Genomic DNA, 27,559 nt, shown 5'->3' with positions numbered 1-27,559 from the left:
GTAGTGCCAGCTACTCGCGAAACTGTGGCATGAGAATCGCTTGAACTAGGGAGGCCACTATAATTACCCTGATAAAAAAGCTAAAAATATCACAAGAAAACATTACAGACCAATATCCCTCATGAACATATAGACTCCTTTTCCTCCTCCCTTTCCACTCTCCTGCCCTCCTCCTCTCTCTCTCCCTTTCTCTCATCCTTCCTTCCTTCTCTCCCTCCCTCTCTCTCACTGATTGATTTTTTTTGTAGAGGACAGGTCTCCCTATGCTGCCCAGGCTGGTCTAGAACTCCTAGGCCCAAGCAATCCTCCTGCCTTGGCCTCCCAAAGTGCTGAGATTACAGGCATGAGCCACCACATCCAGCGAGTTGTAAAAATTCTTAACAAATTATGACAAAACCAAGTCTAGCACCATATAAATAGGACTATACACCCTGACTAAATGGGATTTACCCTAGAAATACAAAGTTAGTTTTATATCCAAAAACCAACTGTTAGCAGTAACATTAGTAGCATACAGTACAAAAACAAGATCATCTCAATAGACACACAAAGGTACTTAACAAGATCCAAACTCGTTCATAATAAAAATTCTCAACAAACTAGGAAGAGAAGGTAAATTCCTTCATCTGATAAAGGGCATCTATGAAAAAAACTACAGTTAACATCAAATTTAATCATGAAAGACCAGGCACGGTGGCTCACACCTATAATCCCAGCACTTTGGGAGGCTGAGGCAGGTGGATCATTTCACGTCAGAAGTTCGAGACCAGCCTGACCAACATGATGAAACCCCACCTCTACTAAAAAAAAAAAAATTAGCCAGCCATGGTGGCGGGCGCCTATAATCCCCACTACTCAGGAGACTGAGGCAGGACAATCGCTTGAACCCAGGAGGCAGAGGTTGCAGTGAGCCAAGATCACATCACCGCACTCCAGCCTGGGCAACAGAGTAAGACTTTGTCTTAAAAAAACAAAAAATTGGCCGGGCGCGGTGGCTCAAGCCTGTAATCCCAGCACTTTGGGAGGCCGAGATGGGCGGATCACGAGGTCAGGAGATCGAGACCATCCTGGCTAACACAATGAAACCCCGTCTCCACTAAAAATACAAAAAAATTAGCCGGGCGTGGTGGCGGCGCCTGTAGTCCCAGCTACTCGGGAGGCTGAGGCAGGAGAATGGCGGGAACCTGGGAGGCGGAGCTTGCAGTGAGCCGAGATCGCGCCACTGCACTCCAGCCTGGGCGACAGAGCGAGACTCCACCTCAAAAAAAAAAAAATAAAAAAAAAAAATAAATAAATAAATAAAATAAAAAAATAAAAAAACAAAAAATTAATCATGAAAGAATAAATGCTTTTCCCCTAAGACTAGGAAAAAGACGAGGATGCATACTCTCACCACTTTTTTTTTTTAAACAGAGTCTTGCTCTATCGCCCAGGTCAGAGTGCAGTGGTATGATCTTGGCTCACTGCAACCTCCGCCTCCTGGGTTTAAGTGATTCTCATGCCTCAGCCACCTGAGTAGCTGGGATTACAGGCATGAGCTACCACATCTGGATAATTTTGTATTTTTAGTAGAGACAGGGTTTCACCATGTTGGCCAGGCTGGTCTCGAACTCCTGACCTCAGATGATCTGCCTGCCTCAGCCTCCCAAAGCATTGGGATTACAGGTGTGAGTCACTGCACCGGGCCTCACCACTTCTATTCAACATTGTACTGAAGGTTCTAGCCAGAAAAAGAAATTAGGCCAGGTGCGATGGCTCACGCCTATAATCTCAGCACTTTGAGAGGCCAAGATGGGCGGATTACCTGAGGTCAGGAGTTCAAGACCAGCCTGGCCAACATGCTGAAACCCTGTCTCTACTAAAAATACAAAATTATCCAGGTGTGGTGGCTCACGTGTGTAATTCCAGCTTCTCGGGAGGCTGAGGCAAGAGAATCTCTTGAACCCAGGAGGCAGAGGCTGCAGTGAGCTTTCTCCAAAAAAAAAAAAGAAGTTAAGGCCAGGTGCAGTGGCTCATGCCTATCCGGAAGACTGAGACAGGAAGACTGCTTGAGCTCAGGAGTGTGAAACCAGCCTGGGCAACATGGCAAGACCCTGTCTCTGTAAAAATTTTTTAAAAACCTAGCTGGGGGCTGGGCGCGGTGGCTCAAGCCTGTAATCCCAGCACTTTGGGAGGCCGAGGCGGGTGGATCACAAGGTCAGGAGATCGAGACCATCCCGGCTAACACGGTGAAACCCCGTCTCTACTAAAAAATACAAAAAACTAGCCGGGCGAGGTGGCAGGCGCCTGTAGTCCCAGCTACTCGGGAGGCTGAGGCAGGAGAATGGTGCAAACCCGGGAGGCGGAGCTTGTAGTGAGCTGAGATCCGGCCACTGCACTCCAGCCTGGGTGACGGAGAAAGACTCTGTCTCAAAAAAAAAAGAAAAAAAAAAAACTAGCTGGGGGCCAGGCATGGTGGCTCATGCCTGTAATCCCACTACTTTGGTAGGCCAAGGTGGGCAGATGACTTGAGGTCAGAAGTTCCAGACTAGCCTGGTCAACATGGTGAAAACCTGTCTCTACCAAAAATACAAAAATTAGCTGGGCGTGGTGGTGCATGCCTGTAATCCCAGTACTCGGGAGGCTGAGGCAGAAGAATCACTTGAACCTGGGAGCTGGAGATTGCAGTGAGCTGAGACTGTGCCACTGCACTCCAGCCTGGGCAACACAGTGAGACTCAAAAAAAAAAAAAAAAAAAGCTGGGAATGCGCCTGTAGTCCCAGCCTCGGGAGGCTGATGTGGAAGAACTGCCTGAGCCCAGGAGGTCGAGGCTGCCGTGAGCCATGATCATGCCACTGCACTCCAACCTGAGCAACAGAGGGAGACCACGTCTCAAAAAAAATTAATAAATAAAAAAGAAAAGAAAAGAAAGGAAATTAGAGGCACCTAGATTGGAAAGGAAGAAGCAAAACTATCTTTAATCTCCGATGACATGATCTTTTATGTAGAAAACACTAAAAAATCTATTTTTTAAAAACTACTAAAACTCAGCCAGGTGTGGTGGCTCATGCCTGTAATCTCAACACTTTGGGAGGCCAAGGTGGGAATATCACTTGAGGCCAGGAGTTCAGGACCAGCCCAGGCAACACAAAAAGACTCCATTTCTACAAAAAAAAAATAGAAATTAGCTAGATGTGGTGGTGTGAGCCTGTAGTCCTGTTGCGGGAAATTAAGGACTGGAAAGGCTGATACGGAGAACGGGAGGATTGTTTATTTTATGTACGCACCAGCTCAGTGGATTCACATCCAAAAAGCTGAGCATTAAACAAAGACGGAGTGGGGTTTTTACAAACAGACTTACAAAAGTGAAACAAAAGCAGTTAATCGTGACAGGTCACATAATCTATAGCATAGCATAACTTGTGGCCTTGCATAGCTGGTGGCCTTGTAACTGCATTGAAAGAAAAATAAGAACTGGCTAAATACAGACATTTGTAAAACAGTTATGCTTAAGAAGCCAGGGAAGTGAATAACAGTAAAGGAATTTGTCTTTCTCTCTTTTTTTTTTCCCTTCAACCTTGCTCTGGAAGAGGGGGTGTCTGGAGTCCATTCTTTTGGCCTTGGCTTCTCAAACAGCGTTACCTTTTAACTGTCCTTGAAGTGAACTTGCTAGGCAGAGGAAAACTTGTTATTTTCTTTTTAACCCTTGCATTGCCTGTTATTTTCTTGGAGTGAATGAATGCATATTTATTTTTAAATTTCTGCCTCAGTCCCAGCTATTGGGGAGGCTGAGGTGGGAAGATCACTTGTTCCCAGGAGCTCAAAGGCTTCGGTGAGCTATGATGGTGCCACTGCACTCTAGCCTGGGCAATAGAGTGAGACTTTGTCTCTAAAAAAAATAAACAGAAAAGAAAAAATAGGGTGTAGGAGGAGGGGGAGAGCATCAGGAAGAATAGCTAACAGACGCTGGGCTTAATATCTAGGTGATGGGATGATCTGTGCAGCAAACCACCATGGTAAAAGACACCTTTACCTATGTAACAAACCTGCACATCCTGCACATGTACCCCTGAACTAAAAAGCTGGAAGGAAAAAAAAAAAGAAACTACTAAAACTCAAGCACTTACCAAGGTTGCAAGATCAATGTACAAAATTCAATTATATTTCTACATATTAGCAATGAACAACTCAAAAATAAAATCAAGGAAACATTTCATTTGAAATAGCATCAAACATGAAATACTAGAAGTAACTAGAGCATCAATTCCTTATTCTCAAAATTCACAATTAAAAGAATTACACATTGATCCTGCCTTGGCTATGCAAATGATCAAATAGCCCTATACTTGATATTAGTGGAAAAGAGTCCAACTACAGAGTCCCACAGTACAGAAGAATTCCAACTAACGTGAAAAGAGTAAATGAGTAAGAAAAACCACCATTTTACAATCCTTAATGAAATAAGGGATTCAGGCATCATTTAGGAATGAAATCAAAAGGTGAAAGGTTGGCTGGGTGCAGTGGCACACGCCTGTTAATCCCAGCACTTTGGGAGGCCAAGGCAGGCAGAACACTTGAGGTCAGGAGTTCAAGACCAGCCTGGTCACATGGTGAAACCCTATCTCTAGTAAAAATATAAAAACTAGTGGGGCGTAGTGGCATGCGCCTGTAATACCAGCTACTCAGGTGGCTGAGACAGGAGAATTGCTTGAACTCAGGAGGTGGAGGCTGCAGTGAGCCAAGATCACGCCACTGCACTCTCGCCTGGGCAACACAGTAGTAACTGTCTCAAAAAAAAAAAAAAAAAAAAAAAAAAAAGAGAAAGTGAAAGGTTCATAGGGAACTTTACAATATAGGGATTAGGCCAGCTGAACCCATGGATCAATTTTGACAACCAAGCACTGTGAGCTTCCTGATGTGACACAAAATGAAGCACACAGAACCATCTCTCACATATTCTTGCCCCAAACTTCCAAACTTTGAAGCTTTTAGAGCTTACTTACATTTATAGGAAATGTAGGGAAACAAGTTAAATGACATAAATGGAAGCAAACCAACACATCCAGAATGTGGGGTATTCTATAGGACTCAACTAACTCTGTTTTGCAAAAACTCTATGAAAAACAACAACAACAACAAAAACTCCATGTAGAAAGATCTAGAGTTTTAAAGACTTAATAACCAAGTATAATATTGGATCTTGTTGGATCCTGATTTAAACAAACCAACTTCAAAAGAAATTTTCGAAACAAGCAGAAAAAACTGAACATTGGTTATAAGATAAAACCAAGGAATTATTAATTTTGATAGGTATAACACCACAGTTGCTATGTAAAAAAAAAAAAACTTCTCTACTTTGGTGAATCTTTCACATAATCTGACACAGTAAAGTAAAATAAAAATGCTCTACAATCCAAGCAAAACACACCTGAAGTCCACATCTAGCCTACAGGATACCAGTTTGCCATCTCTGCTTAGAACCTGTCATCATATTAAAACACTGCTCCACTCCTAATAGCTCAACTCTGCAATGCCCATTCCTGATTGTAATCTCCAACTTCCTTGCTCCCGCTGCAGTAGCTTGCTTTCCTCATAAGTAACTTCCAGTTCCTCCTTTCCACTTGTCATGTTCTGGCTTCCCCTTGTTTCCCATGGCCCGTCATTCAACAATGACCTGATTCCATTCTAGAATCCCTCTCCTCCTTGAGTTCATCTCTTACTCAGCAAGCCTCTGTTCTGATTAACCTCCATCACCTATTTTCTCCAGTGTCCAGCTTTTAAATTGTTCAGCAGTAGCAGAAAAACGTAATAAAATCTGAATGTCTACTAAAAAAAGTTATGCTACTTACTCTCAGCTATGTCCTCACTCACTGTTACTTGGCAATCCTTTTATTCATTCTCATTGGCTCAATCAACAAATTCTAAACAGCTGTTGTACGCCAGGAATTTTTTTTTTCTCACCTCCAACGAACTGACAAGGCTAGTCTACAGACCCCCTCTAGCACTCATCATCCAACACTTTTCTAACCTCTCATAAATATGTGAGTCACCCTGACAACTGGAAAGCCCCCTTTCCCTCCTTATCTTCACTACCACATTTTTTTTTTTTTTTTTTTTTTTTGAGACAGGGTCTCGCCCGGTCATCCAGGCTGGAGTGCAGTGGCACAATCACAACTCACTGCAGCCTCAACCTCCTGAAACTACCATGCTTTTTTTTTTTTTTTTTTTTTTTTTTTGAAAGACGGAGTTTCACTCTTGTTGCCCAGGCTGGAGTGCAATGGCACAATCTCGGCTCACTGCAACCTCCGCCTCCCGGGCTCAAGCAATTCTCCTGCCTCAGCTTCCCAAGTAACTGGGATTACAGGCATGTGCTGCCACGCCCGGATAATTTTGTATTTTTTTACTAGGCTGATCTCGGCAGGATTTCACCATGTTGGCCAGGCTGGTCTCAAACTCCTAACCTCAAGTGATCCACCCACCTCGGCCTCCCAAAGTGCTGGAATTACAGGCATGAGTCACCACACCCGGCCACTACCATGCTTCTTGAATCAATAATCCTCACCTGCTGCCTCCATTTCCGTATCACTTTATAGCCAATCATTTGCGGAGTTGAACAGATTCTTTCACTGGATCTCTTTCCATGCTCCCTGCCACTACACTGGAGCAGACTTCTTGACCAGACTGAAAAAAAGTCTTCTCATCTCTTCCTATTTTGGTTTAGCTTCTGCATCACTGACAGATTAACCTTCAGTAAGCCAAGTTTTCATCAGGTTGTACTTCCAGTAGGCTCCACAAACTCTCCTTTCTGACATTCTAGGCCCTTCTTAAACTACCTTCCCCGTCTTGTTTTCCAAGTAAATCACCATGTCCTACAGGAAAAAAGTCCTTCTAACAAGATACAGGTTTTTCCCTGGGCTGTACCTGACTTCTGGTTGAGAAGATGAGATATATCTGCAGAGTGAGCAAACTGACAGAATTGCAGGGAATTAATTTAAGGCTCCAAACAGAAAATGGGTCGCTAAATCTTACTTTCTTCTCTTCTCCACATCTGCAACGATAAGGTTTGTGGTTCTATTTGCCAAAGGCACAGTTTCTGCCAAAATGGTGACTCAAGCAGGATCACTAACACCTGCTCAGAAGGCAGTAATATTACTGGTGCTGCTACAACTTATATCAATCTTTTTACTTTCTTCTGATGTGAAATCCTCCCCAAGGATAAAAACATCAATTCCTAAAGAGAAGCGTCCATGTTTCATGTAACTTATAAAGCACCCAGCAGTGTGTCAAATTTGCTGTTCAAAAAAAGGCTGTATTAGAAACACAGCTGAAAATAATAATTAGATGTTCCCCCCCCCCTCCTTGATTATAAGAATTAAGGGCCTAGACTTCTGATTCCGTCATGATGATGAGAAGCTTTCTATCTTTATAGTGAACAGTTTGTTTCTTTTTAGGTGTCTTTATATCACCCCCACAACCCTTTTAGTCTTTTGTCTACTTTTCCTAAAATCTATGAATGGCAAAGGTTCTGATACCTGAGTGAACCACCAGATGTTTTCGGAGACTAGAATACTCAGCAAAGGAACGGCCACATCCTTGGGCTTCACAAAGGAAAGGTTTCTCTCCTAGAGACAGAAAATGAGATAAAGATTCAGTCTTCTGATGAACTGATTACCTGTTACTCTCTTTTCCCACCAACTTTATTCAGAGTCGAATGACTTACCTACTCTGATTTATTTAATTCATGTTATAATTTTAACTGGGCTACCTAGCAAGTGTTGCCTCTCAGTGATCTTTTAGTATACATCCCGCTGACAGCCTTGCCCTTTTCCTTGGAATGGCTGCCTCAAAGCCTATACTTCCTTCTCCCTCCTGGCCCAAGAGCTAGAGAGTTGCATTAACCTACCTTCTTCAGTGATTCCCACCCTCTGAGGATATCAAGATTAATACTGAATATGCAGTCAGGACTTTTACCTTACATCAATTTTCTTTATGACTCAGTTTCTAGATCCATCTAAAAGTATAATTTTTTTGGAGATGAAGTCTCACTATGTTTCCCAGGCTGATCTCAAATTCCTGGGCTCAAGCCTGGGCTACAGAGAGAGAGTGAGACCCTGTCTCAAAAAAAAAAAAAAAAAAAAAAGATGCAGTCTCTATCCTCTAAAAGTCACAGACCAGTGTGAGACAAATGAATTCATTTAAAAAAAAAAAAAAGTGCTCCCTTGCAGTAATTTTTGTAAGCAGCTGAATTTGAGTTCATCTAAAAGATGACAAGGATGGAAGGAAATTTCAGGCACAAGGAATGGTGTGTGAGCAAAGCCTTGAAACTGAGAGTGTCAAGGGAAAGTTCAGAAAATGGCAAGTAAGGCTGGCACAGTGACATTACGGGAGCTGAGCTTTCTAGAAGGGAACAGCACTGCTAGATTATACTATTCTTTCAGACTGTACCACACAGTTTAATGTTTGCGATTCTCCAGCGGTAGCTTTTTTCAATGCTTTATTTGTATACTCATCCCTACCCCAGAATGCTAAGTACTCAAAAGTTATTGAAAGAATGAACAATACATTAATATATGTAACAGAACAAATGTCAAGAAAACAGAACATTTTAGTAATTACAAGGTCAAATGTTTCAAAAGATGAACTAAAGAACTAAAAATACAAAAAGGATTTAGAAAAATATTCTACATAAGAATGTAATGGCATGAAATATTTGCATCAAGCTGGTTAGGGGATATACCTATTTGGAAACTTGAGAGGATGGTTATTTCACTGGGATAAGGGACACAGGAGAAGGAACAGGTTTAAAAGGCAATGCAGCAAAATGGTGAAAAACATGGCCTTTGGGGTCTGTTAATCCAATTCTGACTTCAAATCCTGGCACTACCACTTATTTGTATGGAGAAGGTGTTTAATCTCTTTAAAAATCAGCTTTTCATCTAAAATACGGAGATAATACAATTTCAAAAGTGTTTTGAGGATTAAATGAGATAATACCAGGTAAATATTCAGCATGGTGCCTGGCACATAGTAAGCCCTCATAGTAAGCCACTGAATTAGCAGCTTTACTTTTTTTTTTTTTTTTTTTTTTGAGACAGAGTTTTGCTCTTGTTGCCCAGTCTGGAGTACAATGGCACGATCTCCATTCACTGCATCCTCTGCCTCCTGGGTTCAAGCGATTCTCCTGCCTCAGCCTCCCTAGTAGCTGGGATTACAGGCATGCGCCACCATGCCCCAGCTAATTTTTGTATTTTTAGTAGAGATGGGATTTCACCATGTTGGTCAGGCTGGTCTGGAACTCCTGACCTCAGATGATCCACTCACCTTGGCCTCCCAAAGTGCTGGGATTACAGGCATGAGCCACTGTACCCAGTCAAAATTGTTCTTTTGAGATGGAGTCTCGCTCTGTCTCCCAGGCTGGAGTGTAGTAGCACAATCTTGGCTCACTGTAACCTCTAACTCCCGGGTTCAAGCAATTCTCCTGCCTCAGCCTCCTGAGTAACTGGGATTACAGGCACCCATCACCATGCCTGGCTAATTGTATTTTTAGTAGAGATGGGGTTTCACTGTGTTGGCCAGGCTGGCCTCAAACTCCTGCCCTCAAGTGATCTGTTCGCCTCAGCCTCCCAAAGCGCTGGGATTACAGGTGTGAGCCACTGTGCCTGACCTGAACTGCAGCTTTAATTACTATCAATACTACTAACAAAGATTTGAGGTCAGTTTTGACATTTGAGATAAACTGAGTTGTCAGCATTTAAATATAAAATCCTTGGAAGAGCTCTGGGATCATATCAGAATTCAAATTCCAGCTCTGCCATTTCCTACCTGCATGATATTGGGCAAGTTACTTCTCTCTCTAATCTTCTGTTCCTTATTATCAATAAGTACAGTATCTAAGGCATAAAGTTACCTTAAAGATTAAATGAGGTAATATATATGTGGTTGGTACATATTAAAGTGCCTCAACAAATGCTAACTTTTATTATTATTAATTATTATTGAGATTCAGATCTGTGAGGCATCTAGGGAGAAATAATTAAATTGAGGTCTGAGATTATGACAAGAGAGTGCATAGGCCGGGCGCGGTGGCTCAAGCCTGTAATCCCAGCACTTTGGGAGGCCGAGATGGGCGGATCACGAGGTCAGAAGATCGAGACCATCCTGGCTAACACGGTGAAACCCCGTCTCTACTAAGAAATACAAAAAATAGCCGGGCGAGGTGGCAGCGCCTGTAGTCCCAGCTACTCGGGAGGCTGAGGCCGGAGAATGGCGTGAACCCGGGAGGCGGAGCTTGCAGTGAGCTGAGATCCGGCCACTGCACTCCAGCCTGGGCTACAGAGCGAGACTCTCCGTCCCAAAAAAAAAAAAAAAAAAAAAAAGAGAGTGCACTGAGTAAAAGAGAAGGAACGAGAAATTCTGAAACTGGTGAAAAATTCAGAGATTAACAGATAAAAGTCAGAAAGAATTAGAAAGAGAAAAATAAAAAACAAAAAAACGGAAAAATCAGGCCATATTTTGAAGTAAAAGCGTTTTAAGGCTGGGTGTGGTGGTTCACATATGTAATCTCAGCACTTTGGAAGGGCAAGGTCAGCAGATCACTTGAGGTCAGGAGTTCGAGAACAGCCTGGCCAACATGGCAAAACCCGGTCTCTACTAGAAATACAATTGTCTGGGCATGGTAGTGCACACCTGTAATCCCAGCTACTGGGAGGCTGAGGCACGAGAAAAGCTTGAACCCAAGAGGCAGAGGTTGCAGTGAGCTGAGATCACATCACTGCACTCCAGCCTGGGTGACAGAGTAAGACTCTGTCTTAAAAATAAATAAGAAAAAAAGAAAGCTTTTTAAGAAGATGTTCAGTGTTATCAAATGGTACAACAAAGGGCTGGTCCGAAGGTAGTGAGTTATCTCAACTGATGTTCACAGTTATAGATCAAGTGCCTTGTGTTACTTTTTCCCCTCTTCTCACTACCGCATTTGACTAATTTTAAAAAACGGTACAGGCTGGGCACAGTGGCTCACGCCTGTAATCTCAGCACTTTGGGAGGCTGAGACGGGCGGATCACAAGGTCAGGAGATTGAGACCATCCTACCTAACATGGTGAAACCCTGTCTCTACTAAAAACATACACACACACACACAAAATTAGCTGGGCGTGGTGGCGGGTGTCTGTAGTCCTAGCTACTGGGGAGGCTGAGGCAGGAGAATGGTGTGAACCTAGAAGGCGGAGCTTGCAGTGAGCCGAGATCTCACCACTGCACTCTAGCCTGGCGACACAGCAAGACTCCGTCTCAAACAAACAAACAAAAAACAAAAAAAAAAGTGTGTGTGTGTATATATATATATATATGCCTTTTACTTTTAATTTTACATATGCCTTATGTTTTTATACATGCTTTTTATTTTATATATGTCATATATATATATTCGCCTTTTAATTTTACCTGCTGTCATTTTACCAATGCAAGAATCAAGAAGAGTCAACGAAAGTGGGGAAGAATAGTTACACATTCTAAGAGTGGTCTGGGTTCAGCAATTATACTTTGGCTAGAGACTAGAACATGCTAGACTAAGTGGCTTGGAAAATCACCCTTAGACTACGAGTCAAGGAATCTTTATTTTGTTCCTGTGATATTAACATGCTGTGTGACCCAGAATAATTAATTTCTCTATTCTGTTTCTCATGTTGTGAGGCTCTAATGAGAAAGTCAGGGATTGCATCTTATCTTTTGTATTTTTTCCCACCCTGCCCCATTTAGTGCCTAGAACAGGTTCTGCATGATTTGTGTGACTCAATAAATGTTACTGCCCAAAATCTTAACTGCGCAATGTTCAGAAAGATTTGAACACAGACTGATTTTGTCCAGATCTCTCCACATCATTGTTGTCTGAGAAGGTCTTACAACTCTCCCTACAGGTTAGGCTCCTGGAGACAGAAATCAACATCGTCCACTCTAAACACACAGGTAAAAATACAATAAATATTATTATAAGTGCCACAAGTCATTTGAAAAAGAAATCCCAACTTCAGAGTTCTAGCAACAACCCCAGACCTTCATTTCTATTCCCACTTGAGTTTTTCCTAAGGATAGGCAAACATGCAGAGCCAAGGAGTAGACTGCCCAAAGGAATGTTGGTGCTGCACATACCTGTGTGAATGCGCCGGTGGTTCTTCAGGTTTCCAGCTGTAGTAAACTGCTTACCACAGCCAGACTCATGGCATATAAAGGGCTTCTCTCCATTGTGGGTCCTCATGTGTACCTTCAGCCTCTGCAGCACATAGAAGCTTTTCCCACAACCTTCTGCAGGACAGATGAAGGAGCGGTCATTTCTGCAAAAATAATCACATAAGCAAAAATATCTGAAAATACTCTTTGCTAGAGATGACAAGTCAAAGCCCCTATTGACTCTCAAGGCAAACAGTAAGTCCAAAAACTGGATATATCAGAATCAACTGAAGACTTCGTTAAAACTACAGCTGGGTGGTGGCTCACAGCCTGTAATCCCAGCTACTCTGGAGGCTGAGGCAGGAAGATTACTTGAGCCCAGGAGTTTAAGATCAGCTTGGGCAACATAGCGAGACCTTGTCTCAAAAAAAATTTTTTTTTAATTAGCCAGGTGTGGTGGTGCAAGTCTGTAATCCCAGCTGAGGCTGAGGTAGGAAGATGACTTGAGCACAGGAGTTTGAGACTGCAGTGAGCTATGATGGCGCCACTGTACTCCAGCCTGGGTGAGATCCTGTCTCTTTAAAAAAAAAAAAAAATCAAACAAAAAACTACAGATGCCTAGCACCACCCCTTAAACTGATTTCATAGGTTCAAGGTAGGGGCCCATGCTTACTTGTTACTTTTAAGTTCTCAAAGGAAATATGTTTTATAATAAAATTTGAGAACTCTTAGTTTAACGTCTTTAGGTCCCAAATGTCTTATTAAATATTTATCAAGAATGAGATAAATGAGACAATGCAAATCTTTCTGTTAAAGAAAAAAAGACATCTTAACCAGAAGTTAACTGGAGTCCCTACTTTCCTGTAATCTATCAACCTGAGGGACAAGCTCCTCTGAAAGAATCAACTTTTGCATCAACATATATCCAAATATGAGATCTCAGATTTGCTCACCGATGAGTCTTGAGGTGGTATTTAAAGTGAGCTGGCCATACAAATGTCCGATCACAGCCTTCAACTGTACACTTGAGCTTCTTTTCCACTTGAGGAAGGGGCCCAGAATCTTTTGGTTGCCCATCACCAGAACCAAGGTGGACATTTTCTCCTGTAACAGAGTCACATATTTATAATCCAGGAAAGGACCCTACTCAGATACTTAGGCTCAAACAGTAAAGCTCCTATGTTTTCCTCCTAGAGATCATGAATCAGATATCTATCTTCATCTTCCTCAGTTCTCCGTGTACACACTTAACAGCAGAAACTGGGCCAGGCGTGGTGCTCACACCTATAATCCCAAGCACTTGGGAAACCAAGCTGGGGGGACTGCTTGAGCCCAGGAGTTCCGAGACTAGCATGGGCAATGTGGTGAAACCGTATCTTTACAAAACACAAAGAAACAAACAAAAATTAACCAGGCATGGTGGCACAGGCCTCTAGTTGAGGCTCCAAGGCTAAGGCAGGAAGATCACTTAAGCCTGGGAGGTTGATGCTATAGTGAGCCGTGACTGCACCACTGTACTCCAGCCTGCGTGACAGAGCAAGAATCTGTCAATAAATAAATAAATAAATATAACAAAACAATAGAAATGCAAGTGTTCTACATATTTATTCCCTTACTCCAGGAAAAACTACCAAAAACTATCATGCTTTGTTTCACAAGACTAGGCCTCTTTGACAAATTTAAGAGATATCCAAAATAGTTTCCTATTAGAAATCTTAGAAAGCAGAATTAAACCCACTTTGCATTACAGTTTGGTGAGAAGCAGGGATAGCAACACTATCCCTGAGTAGTATGCTACAAAGATGACAAAGTTCTGAGTAGTTAAAAACACTGTATTTTGCTTGTGTCCAGGAGGCGGAGGCTGCAGTGAGCCAAGATTGCACCACTGCACTCCAGTCTGGGCAACAGAGTAAGACCCTGTTTCAAAAACAAACAAACAAAAAATCCCACTGTATTTTAAGGAGAAACAGTCATTCTGGTTCAGTGTGGGCTTTGACAGATAGCCATTTTTAGATTTCCATCTTCTGAAATGAATTTGGCCATTTCCTGTCATTCTGGAAACTAAGCACCACCTTCCAATTTCCTGTACCACCCTTCTTTAGTTATAAAATACTTAAGGAATACAAAATTTAAATTTCTAACCACATTTTAAAAAGTAAGAGAAAATATCTACTGCAGTTTTGTTCAACAGAATAAAGAGAGGTGAGGAGTACAAAGTGCCTCCCTTAAATGTAAACAAAATCAGTTAAAAATTTTTATATAAATTCCAAATTAGTAGGTGGTGGTCCTTTTCTTTCACTTTCTTCAAGAAATACTTGAACATCAATAGAGAAAAAAATTAATAGTCATTTAATTCTGCTATGAGCATATGCAGGCAGTTTATCTTTCCACTATATATACCTTAGCAATAAGATTTATATCTCCAAATTTCCCCCTCAATAGCCAAAAGTAGAATATATATGTTGTACCTATCACAACCCCTAGAACCTGATGGCTAATCAAAGGCAGTTTCTGTCCCATCTATTAATCTTCTCCTTGCTATACTTTACCAAATACTAGTCATAAAGCTGATTGCTCCAAGGTCAGAGCAGAACCTAGGATGCTTCCTGCTAGTTACTATTAACTTTTTCTTTAATATTGCCCCAAGATTTTTAAAAATGTGCTTACCTGAAAAATATCTACACATATAGCACAAAAATACATATGCCATGAAGGAATCTTCCCACCAACCCCAGAACTCCAGCTAACTGATTTCTAATGAAAGGTCTGTTAAACATCATACTTTTTTCTTTTACATTTTTTTGTTTTTGTTTTTGAGACAGGGTCTCATTCTGTTGCCCAGGCTGGAATCCAGTGGCATGATCTCAGTTCACTGCAACCTCGACCTCCCCAGCTCGGGAGATCTTCCCACGTCAGCCTCCCAAGTAGCTGGGACTAGAGTCAGGTGTGCACCACTACACCTGGTTAATTTTTTGTATTTTTTTTTTTTTTTTGTAGAGATGGGGTTTTGCCACGTTGCCCAGGCTGGTCTCCTGAGCTCAACAGATCCACCTGCCTCGGCCACCCAGTGTTGAGATTACAGGCGTGAACCACTGCATCGGCCAAAAACATCATGCTAATACAGTGATTCAAATCAGCGATAGTAGGGGCTTTCTGGATTCAGTTTTATAGATATAAGAAGAATATTAATATAATCATAAAATAGGAAAAATGAATACATAGAATAAGGAAAGGCTAAGAAATTATTGAAACTCCTCCTGCTCAACAATGAAGATTATCAATATATGCTCAAAGAAATATAAGGCAAATTTTTCCCTAAAAAAAAAAAAATCCCTCAGAAAAGAGTGCATTTGAGTTCTACCATGTTGGCCAGGCTGGTCTTGAACTCCTGACCTCCAGTGACCCGCCCACCTTGGCCTCCCAAAGTGCTGGGATTACAGTGTGAGCCACTGCACCTGGCTGCCATATGGTTTCTGTTACAACAACTCAGCTTTGCCATAGTAGCAGCCTTAGACAATTTGTAAGTAATGTGGATGCCTATGTTCTAAAACTTTAATTATAAAAACAGGTGCGGGCCGGGCACGGTGGCTAACGCCTGTAATCCCAGCACTTTGGGAGGCCGAGGCGGGCCGATCATGAGATCATGAGATCGAGACCATCCTGGCTAACACAGTGAAACCCCGTCTTTACTAAAAATACAAAAAATTAGCTGGGCGTGGTGGTGGGCACCTGTAGTCCCAGCTGCTCGGGAGGCTGAGGCAGGAGAATGGCATGAACCTGGGACGCAGAGCTTGCAGTGAGCCAAGATCACACCACTGCACTCCAGCCTGGGCGACAGAGCCTGGGCGACAGAGCGAGACTCCGTCTCAAAAAAAGAAAAAAAACAAAAAACCGGTGGGGATTTGGCCCAAAGGCCTTTGCTGACCTAATATACAACATCTTACGCAAACTTAAAATGTTTCTGTATTCCAAACAACTTAGATTATAAATGAAGATAATGTGCTCTGAAAATCTATGCTAGAGGACTCACAAACTGACTTCAGTGTTGACAATGACAAAGATATTTATGTTAAAAATGCACTAAAATATTGAATAAAATCACTTCATTACATGTTAGTGCAAGGGTGTCCAATATTTTGGCTTCCCTGAGCCAAAATTCTTCTTTCACTGAAAGAAGAAATGTCTTGGGCCACACATAAAATATACTAATACTGGCCAGGCGCGGTGGCTCATGCCTTAATCTCAGCACTTTGGGAGGCCAAGGCAGGCAGATCACGAGGTCAGGAGATTGAGACCATCCTGGCTAACATGGTGAAACCCTGTCTCTACTAAAAATACAAAAAAAATTAGCCGGGTGTGGTGGCAGGCACCTGTAGTCCCAGCTACTTGGGAGGCTGAGGCAGGAGAATGGCACCAACCCGGGAGGCGGAGATTGCAGTGAGCCGAGACTGCACCACTGCATTCCAGCCTGGGCAACAGAGCAAGACTCCGTCTCAAAAAAAAAAAAGAAAAAAAACAAAAACAAAAACTAATACTAACGACAGCTGGTGAGCTTTAAAAAAAAAACAACTCATAATGTTTTAAGAAAGTTTACAAATTTGTGTTGGGCTGCATTCAAAGGCATCCTGGGCTACATGTGGCCCACAGGCCGTGAGTTGGACAAGCTTGTGTTAGTGGGTAAAAGCAATATAGATATATTTCATATGATTCAAATGTTTATGTGGGAGCAGGTGCAGTGGCTCACACCTGTAATCCCAGCACTGTGGGAGGCCGAGGCAGGCAGATCACCTTGGGTCAGGAATTTGAGACCAGCCATGGCCAACATGGTGAAACCCTGTGTCTACTAAAAATACAAAAATTAGCTGGGCATGGTGGCATGCACATGTAGTCCCAGCTACTCGGGAGGCTGAGGCAGAGAATCACTTGAGCCCAGGAGGTGGAGTTTGCAGTGAGCACTGCAGTGAGCAGATTGCACTGCTGCACTCCAGCCTGGGCGACAGAGAGAGACTCGGTCTCAAAAAAATAAATAAATTTAAAAAATGAGTATGTATAACCAAGATCATAAAGTTTCCAAATAGCAACCTATAATGTTAATTTTATCTACATGCCTAAAGGTTTACATAACTAAGTTAGGGGGGGAAAAAAAAGGCTTTTAGGGAATTACCTTGTTGGAAAATAAAAGACTGTCTTATATTTGGGGTGATTTTTGTTTTGGGGAGACCGAGTTTCGCTCCTGTTGCCCAGGCTGGAGTGCAGCGGTGCGATCTCAACTCACTGTAATCTCCGCTTCCCGGGTTCAAGCAATTCTCCTGTCTCAGCCTTCCTAAGTAGCTGGGATTACAGGCATGCGCCACCATGCCCAGCTAATTTTGTATTTTTAGTAGAGACGGGGTTTCTCAACATTTGTCAGGCTGGTCTCAAACTCCTGACCTCAGATGATCCGCCCACCTCAGCCTCCCAAAGTGCTGGGATTACAGGCGTAAGCCACCATGCCCAGCCTATTTGGGGTGATTTATATTCGGGCATACAAGGTAGTTGTTAAGATAGTAAGGCAACATATTTTGAGAGTAAGAAAAACATCCACACAATGCTTTGCTGATTCTAACATTTCCCAGATAGAATGTTACGTAATCTCCATAACAAGTCAATCAGGTAAGCTGCCTGATCTCCATGTTCAGATCATAAGAAAGTTGAAGCTAAGGGAGGTTAAACTGCCCAAAGCAGGGAACTAATAAATGATGATCCCAGGCCTGGATCCCAAGCCCCCAGATTCTAAATTGCAAGCTCCCCTCCCTACACCGCTTCTCATTGGCAAATATGGCACTATTTCTTCAATGTAAGAGGAAATGCTAAAGGTTTCAGCATCCAGAGATTGGCACATACATCTCAGGAAGAATCTGAACTTTAAGGGTCCTACCAAAATGGTAAAATGAACCATTCTAAGTAGCACTATGGTAGTCATAAACAGAACTAAGTATTTTGAAAACGAACAGAAGTTTAAAGTTTGGCTGAGCATGGTTGCTCACACCTATAATCCCAGCACTTAGGGAGCCAGAGGGAGGAGGAGAACCTGAGTCCAGGAGTTTGAGACCTGCCTGGGCAACAGAGCAAAACCCCATTCTCCACAAAAAGGGAAAAAACAGAAGACAAAAAAAAAAATTTAATGTTTCAAAATATTCATAGGGAACTCTAGTTCTCTATGAGAAACTTTAACTTTTATTTTCATTTGAATGGTAATCAAAAAATAATAAGCATATACTAAATAATCTGCATAAACTCCAAACAGCTGTGTACTAAGTGCTTAAGCTTAGTTTGTGATAATGATAGCATTAAACCATGTAGTATTGAGTTGTCACATGTTAATGAGAAAACACAGAGGCAGACATAAAAAAGAATTCATGACATGCTACATAAGCAAAGATTCTGCAGTGGTCCGAATACAGCCGTGGTTCTCAAGCTTTAACATGTATCAGAACAAAGTTTTTGACTCAGTAGGTCTGGCATGGGCCTGAGAGTTTGCATTTCTCAGTTCCCATGTGACATCAATGAACCAGTGACAATGCTTTGAAAATTACTAGAACAGAGAAAAGTGGCACAGAGTAATTAGTACAGGCATGCTGAACTGAAAAAGAAAAAGCATTAAAACCATCATAGCTAATTGTTAAACTGCCAGGAGCAGCAATTCAGTTTCAGCAAAACATAATCCTCTGCCGCAATGACTTAATGTTATTTTTATTTTCATGGGTTTGGTAGTTTTATTCCTATTAACTGATAAAACTTTTGATTTCATGAGGGTGTAAGAGCTCTAAGTATATGAAGTTTACACAGAATTGATGTTTGTGCGTATTTAAGAGACATTACAATAAAAACAATTCAAACCCCAGAATGTATATTATTTTTTCTTTAAAAGGGGCTCTGTACATTTTTAAAGTTGAGAATTCAGAATACTAGTTGGTTTTGGACATAAATCTAGTATGGCCAAGTTATTTTACAGAAAATAAAATTTAAACAATTTACAGATTTCTAGCTTTCTGCTCTCATCAATAAAATAACTTGAATTATATACAACTCAAACCAGCCACTGCATTACCAAAATCTCTTTGCACAGAATAGCGGCAAGGAAAATGCCAACAGGCCTCACCATTGCTGCTGGTTTTTGCATTCTTTGCCAGTTGTGCACGAGTAGCAGCAATCAAACTGTCATGGGCCAACTCTTGAACCCGGAGGAACCATGGAATGCTACTGTCTGTGCTCTCACTGGAGAGGAAATCATTCCCTGAATCTTCTGCCTCATCCTGTACAAACACTAAGTGCTCAGCTGAAGAGCCCAGACCTGGAAGAAACAAAATATATGAAAAGTTAGCAACCAAGCAAGCCTTTTATTTGCCCTGGCTCAGAAACTCTCCATGTCCCCCCACCTTTTTTTTTTTTGAGACGGAGTCTCGCTCTGTCACCTAGGCTGGAGTGCAGTGGCACGATTTCGGCTTACCACAACCTCTGCTTCCCAGGTTCAAGCAATTCTCCTGCCTCAGCCACCTGAGTAGCTGGGATTACAGGCATGCGCTACCATGCCCAGCTAATTTTTGTATTTTTAGCAGAGACAGGGTTTCACCACGTGGGTCAGGCTGGTCGTGAACTCCTGACCTTGTAATCCGCCCACCTCGGCCTCCCAAAGTACTGGGATTACAGGCGTGAGCCACTGCGCCTGGCCCAGAAACTCTCCATGTCCTAAATAAGCTATTCCTGACCTTCGCCTTTTACCTCAAACTTCTCATTGAAAAGTAGGCTATCACCTTTCTACCTTTAGTCTACAGGCTTGTCGTTACCTTGCCTCCTCTAATTTCAGAGGCAAAGCTGTCTTTCTTGGTCAACCAGACTAACCCCCATCTACAGTATTTCATTCTCATTCTTCAATTATCCCCTCATATATACTTCTGTTATCTCCTCTCTCCCATCTGCAACCAGTTTCCTATCAGCCAGCATTTCCTTAGAGTCTTTAAATATGTCCTAACTCAAGTCTCTCACCCTTATTTTTTAAAAGAAGTAGAAAACCCCAAGTACTTCTCTAGCTATTACCTTCTTCCCTGTTCCTTTAAAGTCAAGTTTCTTGAACAAGTGTACCTTCTAACTTGCGTATCTACTGTCTTACCTCCCATCCACTCCCCATCTCTTTAACCCTGGCCTCTACCTTAGCTACCACAGTAACAACTGCTCTTGCTAGGGTCACCAGACACACACTTCTCACTAATAAGCCCATCATGTAGCATTTGGCATGATTTAGTGTATTTTCTGCCTTAAAACTTCTTCCTCCCTTGGCTTCCCCACTACCAGTCTCTCCAGTTCTCTTCATCCCCTTCCAGCTGCTCCTTCCTGTTCTTCTGTTGTCCTCTTAAATGTTTTTTCCCAGGGTCCCAGACTTGCCTTCTTTTCTGTTTATGCTTCAGACTTCTCTTGAATCAAAGAATCCACACTCATTGTTTCATACATTTCCTGAATGCTGATAAGCACCAAAACAGACCTTTCTAGAACTCTGGATTCCTGTTTCTAACTCTCTAAAGGACATGTCCTCCTGAATGTACCTCCAAAATCTCAACATAAATAGGCATAAATTGGAACTAATCATCCTCCCCCAAGCCTTGCTCTTCCTGTTCGATCTCAGTAAATGGCACTACATAATTTCCCAAACAAGATGGATCATACTAGAGTCCTCCCTCTCCCTCTACATATTCAAATGGTCACCAGACACACCAATTCTCCAAAATAATAAAATAATAAAGCTTCTTTCTATTTTAAGTATGACTAAGTAAAATATGCCCCACCCCTAATTTTTTTCTTAGGCATTAGCAGAGCTCAAGAAAAGGAAAGAATACCTGCTCTTGTTAGGTTAAGAAGAATAAAAGAAGTGCTATCACTTGGCTGTAGATCTTGCAACAAGCTAGAAGACTCTGAAGTGGACAAAAACTCCGGGGATTTCTGTACAGTCTGAGCTCTCGTCTCCTCTCCGTCTGGACCTACATTCACCCGAAGGCTTCTCAAAACAGCTGAGGAAGGGACCTCCTTGGAGGAGTTAGAATGATTTGTAGTATCATCTAGTAAAGGGAAAATATCACAGCTTTATGTAACACCTATCTCCAGGGGCTCACCATTTTGATACACAGCACCCAACATCTCTTGGAAGCTAACATCCTTATAGGAGCAGACAGCATTCTCATTATACAAATAAAAACTCTGTCTCACAGAAGAACAGAGAGATGGCTTTATGTTCTAAAGGCAGTCAGCCAAAATGTGAGGAACAGAATTCTCTGTCACTTGGCAGTAATGGTTGGTGAATAACCAACCATTCACATTTGGACCATGGAATTTAGTCCTTTTTGAAGCCAGAAATCAGTACTTTTTCCTTGAAAAATATAGCTATACAATGAATACTAACTCAAGAATAGGATCTACATTTTATTTTTCTTGTAGAGCGCTCCCTCTCCTTAACTTTTATATTAGGTTGGTGCAAAAGCTATTGCAGTTTTTACCATTACCTTTTTACCTCTGGTTGTACCTCAGGCTGTGGTATTTTTTTCTGTGCCACCACACCTGGCTAACTTTTGTATTTTTAGTAGAGACAGTGTTTCACCAGCCAGGCTGGTCTCAAACTCCTGACCTCAAGTGATCCACCTGCCTCGGCCTCCCAAAGTGCTGGGATTATAGGCGTGAGCCACCACGACCAGCCTGTAATATTGTGTTTTATGAGCTGGGAGGCAAGTATTTGGATTTTCATTTACTTTTATCTATACTTGTTTGTATGTCTCAAATACTTAAAATTAAAACTAAAGGAAATGTGCAAAAGAAGGTGAATGCATTTTTTAAAAATCCATTCATTAGTTGATGAACACAAAACTGATTCCTTATCTTGGTTATTATGAATAATGCTGCAATTAACATGTAAGTATAGATATCTTTGACTTACTGATTTCAATTCCTTTAGATATATACCTACAAGTTAGATTGCTGGGTCATATGGTAGCTCCATTTTTAGTTTTCTGAGGAACTTCCATACAATTTCCATAATGGCTGTACTAACTTACATTCCCACCAACAGTATACAAAGGTTACCTTTTCTCCATATCCTTGCCAACACTTGTTATCTTCCATCTTTATAACAGTCATTCTAAGGGGAGATGGACACTCTGTTGTTTTCATTTCCTTAATTATTGTTTGTTTTTATATATATATATATATTTTTTTTTTTTTTTTAATTTATTATTACTATTTCTTTTAAGGTATTGCTCTATCCACCCAGGATGGAGTGCAGTGTTGCAAAAACAGCTTACTGCAGCCTCAAACTCCTGGGCTCTATTGATCTTCCCACCTCAGCTGGGACTACAGATGCACACCACCATGCCCAGCTAATTTTTAATTTTTTGTAGAGACGAGGTCTCGCCATGTTGCCCAGGCTAGTCTCAATCTCCTGGGCTCAAGCAATCTTCCTGCCTCAGCCTCCCAAAGTGCTGGGATTACAGGCATGAGCCACCACACCTGGCCTGTCTTCAACTTTTCTAACTGGTTCTTTCCTCTTAGCATAAAGCAACCCTCAAATACCTCAGATCTTAACACAAACAAAAAATTTCCCTCTATCTCATCACCTTCTCGTTTTCCTTCTCGTACCAGGAGAGTCTTTAGAAAGTATGTATTGATAGGCCTGATGCAGTGGCTCACACTTGTAATCCCAGCACTTTGGGAGGCCAAGGTGGACTGATCACTTGAGGTCAGGAGTTCAAGACCAGCCTGGCCAACATGGTGAAACCCTGTTTCTACTTAAAATGCAAAAATTAGCTAGGCATAGTGGCGCGCACCTGTAATCCCAGCTACTTAGGAGGCTGAGGCAGGAGACTAGCTTGAACCCGGGAGGGGAGGCAGAGGTTGCAGTGAGCCGAGATTGCACCACTGCACTCTAGTCTGGGTGACAGAGTGACACTCCGTCTCAAAAAAAACAGCTTGTACACTCAAGTCACTGCAGCCTGACTTTCCATCCTCTTCTCTCCATGGAACAGGTTCTGCCTAAGTCAATAATGGTGTCCTTTTAGTCCCTATTTCACTGGGCCTGTCAGTAGCATTTGATACAATGATTTCCCCTGGGTTTCATGCCTCCACTCTGCTGATGTTCATCCAACTATTTTAGTCTTCGCTTCTTCCCTCCTTTACAAGTTCTCCTGCCCTACCCTGTACCTTAAATAAATAGTTCCATAGTTTTGCATTGACCTTTTTTCCCCACTCTCACACTCTCTGGGTGATCATATCCATTCCTATGGCTTAAACTACCAAAGCACTAATGATTTCATGGTTGCTTTTTCTCCATGACTCCTAATTTTTACAGTTTCCACCAGTCAGTTATTAAGTGATATATTCATTCCACCAGTAACACAGAGTAGGCTAAGCTCTTAAGACTTCTTTATCCTATCTCTAGTGATCTTAATTTTTACCTGGTAACATTAGCCGACTGCATTCTGAGGCTTCAGTCACGGGAAGGAGGGACAAACAAGTAATATCTTTAGCTTCTGATTCTACAAGCCCCTGTCCCAATGGGATGGATGTATTCTGAACAAACTGTACCAGGAGCTAGGGGGAAAAAAGACAACACTGAGAAATACAAGTTGTTAGAAATGTATCTAAACCTCTGAATTTACCAAAAGATAATATTAAGACTATTTACTAGTCTCATCCATATTCAAAGAAAAACTAAACACCATAATATCTAAAGTTATTTTATCAAGTTCTCTGTTCTAGAGAACAGCTGATTTATATAAAGTCATGTGCTGCATAACAACATTTCAGTTAACAGACCACATACAGGATTATGGTCCCGTAAGATTGTAATACCCTATTTTTACTGTACTTTTTCTACATTTAGATATGTTTAGATACACAATGTTTACCACTATGCTTCAACTGCCTACAGTATTCAGTACAGTAACATGCTGTATAGGTTTGCAGCTTAGGGGCAATAGGGTACACCATACAGCCTAGGAATGTAGCAGGCTAAACCATCCAGGTCTGTGAAAGTATACTCTACCATGTTCGCATAATAATGAAGTCAACTAATGTCATATTTCTCAGAATGCATCTCTATCGCTAAGTGACACTTCACTGTAATTAAGTTAACCTCTGCCACCTTCTGTCAAACAGAGAAATGATAAAAATACTTACATTTTAAAATAATGGCTTAAAATCAACTGCATCATATTGATTACATTTTACAAAGCAATTTTCTGTGTACTGGCTCATTTAATTATCACATTAACCCAGTAAGATTTAAGATGTATTTTTTTTTTTGGAGACAGAGTCTCACTCTGTCACCCAGGCTGGAGAGCAGTGGCACAATCTAGGCTAACTGCAAGCTCTGCCTCGTGGGATCACGCCATTCTCCTGCCTCAGCCTCTCAAGTAGCTGGGACTACAGGTGCCCACCACCAGGCCCTGCTAATTTTTTTTTGTATTTTTAGTAGACACAGGGTTTCACTGTGTTAGCCAGGATGGTCTCGATCTCCTGACCTCATGATCCACCTGCCTCGGCCTCCCAAAGTGATAGGATTACAGGCGTGAGCCACCGCGCCCGGCCTTAAGGTGTATTTTACAGCTGAGGAATCAAATTGAAACATTAAGTGACTTGTCTAAGGTCACATGACTAGTTACGAGCAATGCCAATCCTTAAATTTAAGTAATCTGGTTCCAAATTCAGTGTCCATTCTGCAACACAGATGTGCTAAATTTAAAGTAAGAAAAGTGAACAACAAAAAATGTTTAAATCCCCTAATCACATTTAGAAAGAAAATACTTACATATACAAAATAAACAAAAGAAGAATTTGTAGTAGTAAATATTTATATATGTATACACCTATATACATCGCATGTATCTCATATTTATGTAAGTACATATTTATACATATATTTTTATTTACAAGATTTTATTACATAATTATCTAAATGTATAATGATTTTACGTATACTGAAAAACATATACAGCTTATAAAACCTAAAATATTTATTATCTGGCTCATTGAATAAAAAGTTTGCTGACCCCTAAACTAAAGATAAACTTTGAAATATAGCCCGCCAAAAGAAAAGGAAACAAGCTGACTGGGCTCACCTCTGGTTTGGATTCTAACTCATCTGATAACATTGATTCAGCTTCCAAAACCTGTAGCTATTCAGGGGACAAGTTCAAATTTAATTCAGAGCCAATGATACCTTCCTGTTATGTTCATACTCCTCTAGGAAATACTATGCTCTTCCTGTAAGATGTTGTACTAGGTGGGTAATCAATTTAACCTAGAATAGGGTAAAAAAGAGAGAAGGGGCATTAAGAGCAGTGGGAAAACACAGGTACATAAAGACACTTCTTCACATATCCAAAAAAAATCACAAGCAAGCAAATAAAGAATTCAAACCAAAACACTTGTTTTAAAATACAACAAGCTCAACAGGAATCAAAACCCATAAAAATACTATGCTTTGATGCAGTATTTCAACCTTTAATAATCTCAGAAACTATCTTAAATATGGATAGAGCTATGTCCAAAGATGTCCCTCTTAAATAATAAACAACTGGAAGCAATGTATATACATACACCACACACACACCCTAATTAGGGAATGATTGATTAAATATGGCACTGTCACTTCAAAATATGCTATCAAGGGTTGGGCATGGTGGCTTACACCTGCAATTCCAGCATTTTGATAGGCTGAAGTGGGTGGATCACTTGAGGTCAATAGTTCGAGACCAGCCTGGCCAACACAGTGAAACCCTCTCTATTAAAAATGCAAAAATTAGCCAACCATGGTCGCAGGCACCCGTAATCCCAGCTACTCGGGAGACTGACGCAGGAGAATCCCTTGAACCCAGAAGGTGGAGGTTGCAGTGAGCCAAGGTCAGACCACTGCACTCCAGCCTGGGCGACAGAGTGGGACTCCATCTCAAAAAACAAACCAACAAACAAATGCTATGAAGACTATGCAGCAACAGATGACTGACATGTTAAATTATAAAAACAAAATACAAAATTATATACTTGCTATTATTAAAACTAGTTATAATAAGCATCAGAAAAAGTAAAAGGAGATTCATACAGCTATGACAGTAGCCATACTGTGTGGTAGGCTGGTGTGACTTAATTTTCTTTTCTCGATTGTCCGATTTTTCTAAAAGGCAACCATATCGTTTTGATAATTTTAAAAATTACATTAAAGAAACAGTAAAAACTTGAAGAGTGTTTCCCAAAGGTAGTACTCTCAGGACCCTGATGCGGCTGTTCTCTCCCTATAATTTATTTAGTTAATTAATTTATTTATTTAGAGATGGAGTTTTGCTCTTGTTGCCCAGGCTGGAGTGCAATGGCACGATCTCAGCTCACCGTAACCTCTGCCTTCCAGGTTCAAGCAATTCTCCTGCCTCAGCCCCCCGGAGTAGCTGGGATTACAGGCATGCACCACCACACCTGGCTAATTTTGTATTTTTAGTAGAGACAGGGTTTCTCCATGTTGGTCAGGCTGGTCTCGAACTCCCGACCTTAGGTGATCCGCCTGTCCTGGCCTCCCAGAGTGCTGAGATTACAGGCATGAGCCACCAGGCCCTGCCATTCCCTGGAATTTAAATTCTTACTTTCTTTTTTTTTTTTTTTTTTTTTTTTTTTTTGAGACGGAGTCTCGCTCTGTCACCCAGGCTGGAGTGCAGTGGCCGGATCTCAGCTCACTGCAAGCTCCGCCTCCCGGGTTCACGCCATTCTCCTGCCTCAGCCTCCCGAGTAGCTGGGACTACAGGCGCCTGCCACCTTGCCCGGCTAAGTTTTTGTATTTTTAGTAGAGACGGGGTTTCACTGTGTTAGCCAGGATGGTCTCGATCTCCTGACCTCGTGATCCGCCCGTCTCAGCCTCCCAAAGTGCTGGGATTACAGGCTTGAGCCACCGCGCCCGGCCTTAAATTCTTACTTTCTAATAGTTTAGTTTCTTTTCAGGATTTTGTAATGTTAGTCCATTTTATTTGGTACAATTGTTGCTAAAATTGGGAGCACTATTACAAATAATCATACAGGGTAAAATGTATCCAGGATGGGTATATTTTCAATCAATGGGTACTTTAAGTTTCCAATTAATACCAGGTAGCGTGGAAAGGTAGAACAAGACAGACTTAACAAAGAGGGCACTTAGGCTGGGCGCGGTGGCTCATGTCTGTAATCCCAGCACCGAGGCAGGTGAGTCACCTGAGGTCAGGAGTTCAAGATCAGCCTGGACAATATGGTGAAACCCCGTCTCTACCCAAAATATAAAAATTAGCCGGGCATGTGGCTGGTGCCTGTAATCCCAGCTACTTCGGAGGATGAGGCAGGAGAATCGCCTGAACCCTGGAGACGGAGGATGCAGTGAGCTGA

General features: G+C 41.7%; 2 protein-coding genes across 37 annotated transcripts in view; both read right to left on the bottom strand.

Annotated features, from left to right (window-relative positions):
• Positions 1-27,559, bottom strand: part of ZNF410 (zinc finger protein 410) — a 45,546-nt gene that overhangs the window by 13,968 nt on the left and 4,019 nt on the right. For 10 of the 36 annotated variants that reach the window (XR_012415948.1, XR_012415947.1, XR_012415943.1 and 7 more), the window contains exons 1-7: positions 25,279-25,462; positions 23,614-23,749; positions 21,013-21,231; positions 19,284-19,475; positions 13,096-13,246; positions 12,125-12,306; positions 7,512-7,601 (exon numbers count right to left, since the gene is read on the bottom strand). Coding sequence is in view for 23 of the 36 variants with exons in the window: in XM_073997779.1 (XP_073853880.1) it covers positions 7,512-7,601; positions 12,125-12,306; positions 13,096-13,246; positions 19,284-19,475; positions 21,013-21,231; positions 23,614-23,749; positions 25,279-25,311 (1,003 nt within the window). In the remaining 13 variants the exon portion in view is untranslated. Of the gene's footprint in view, positions 1-6,689; positions 6,947-7,511; positions 7,602-12,124; positions 12,307-13,095; positions 13,247-19,283; positions 19,476-21,012; positions 21,232-23,613; positions 23,750-25,278; positions 25,463-27,559 lie in introns of those variants that run through there. The other 26 variants (XR_012415951.1, XR_012415950.1, XR_012415949.1 and 23 more) reach the window with 13 other exon arrangements.
• PTGR2 (prostaglandin reductase 2) overlaps positions 25,323-27,559 on the bottom strand; it is a 43,167-nt gene continuing 40,930 nt past the window's right edge. Inside the window, exon 10 of the mRNA XM_045396718.2 lies at positions 25,323-25,460. Coding sequence (XP_045252653.1) covers positions 25,456-25,460 — 5 coding nt within the window. The 3' untranslated portion in view covers positions 25,323-25,455. The remainder of the gene's footprint in view (positions 25,461-27,559) is intronic.

Source organism: Macaca fascicularis, chromosome 7, assembly GCF_037993035.2.
Source record: "Macaca fascicularis isolate 582-1 chromosome 7, T2T-MFA8v1.1".
Classification (NCBI taxonomy): Eukaryota; Metazoa; Chordata; class Mammalia; order Primates; family Cercopithecidae; genus Macaca; species Macaca fascicularis.
The sequence above is the reverse complement of the archived record's forward strand: the minus strand, read 5'-3'. Positions and strand labels throughout refer to the sequence as shown.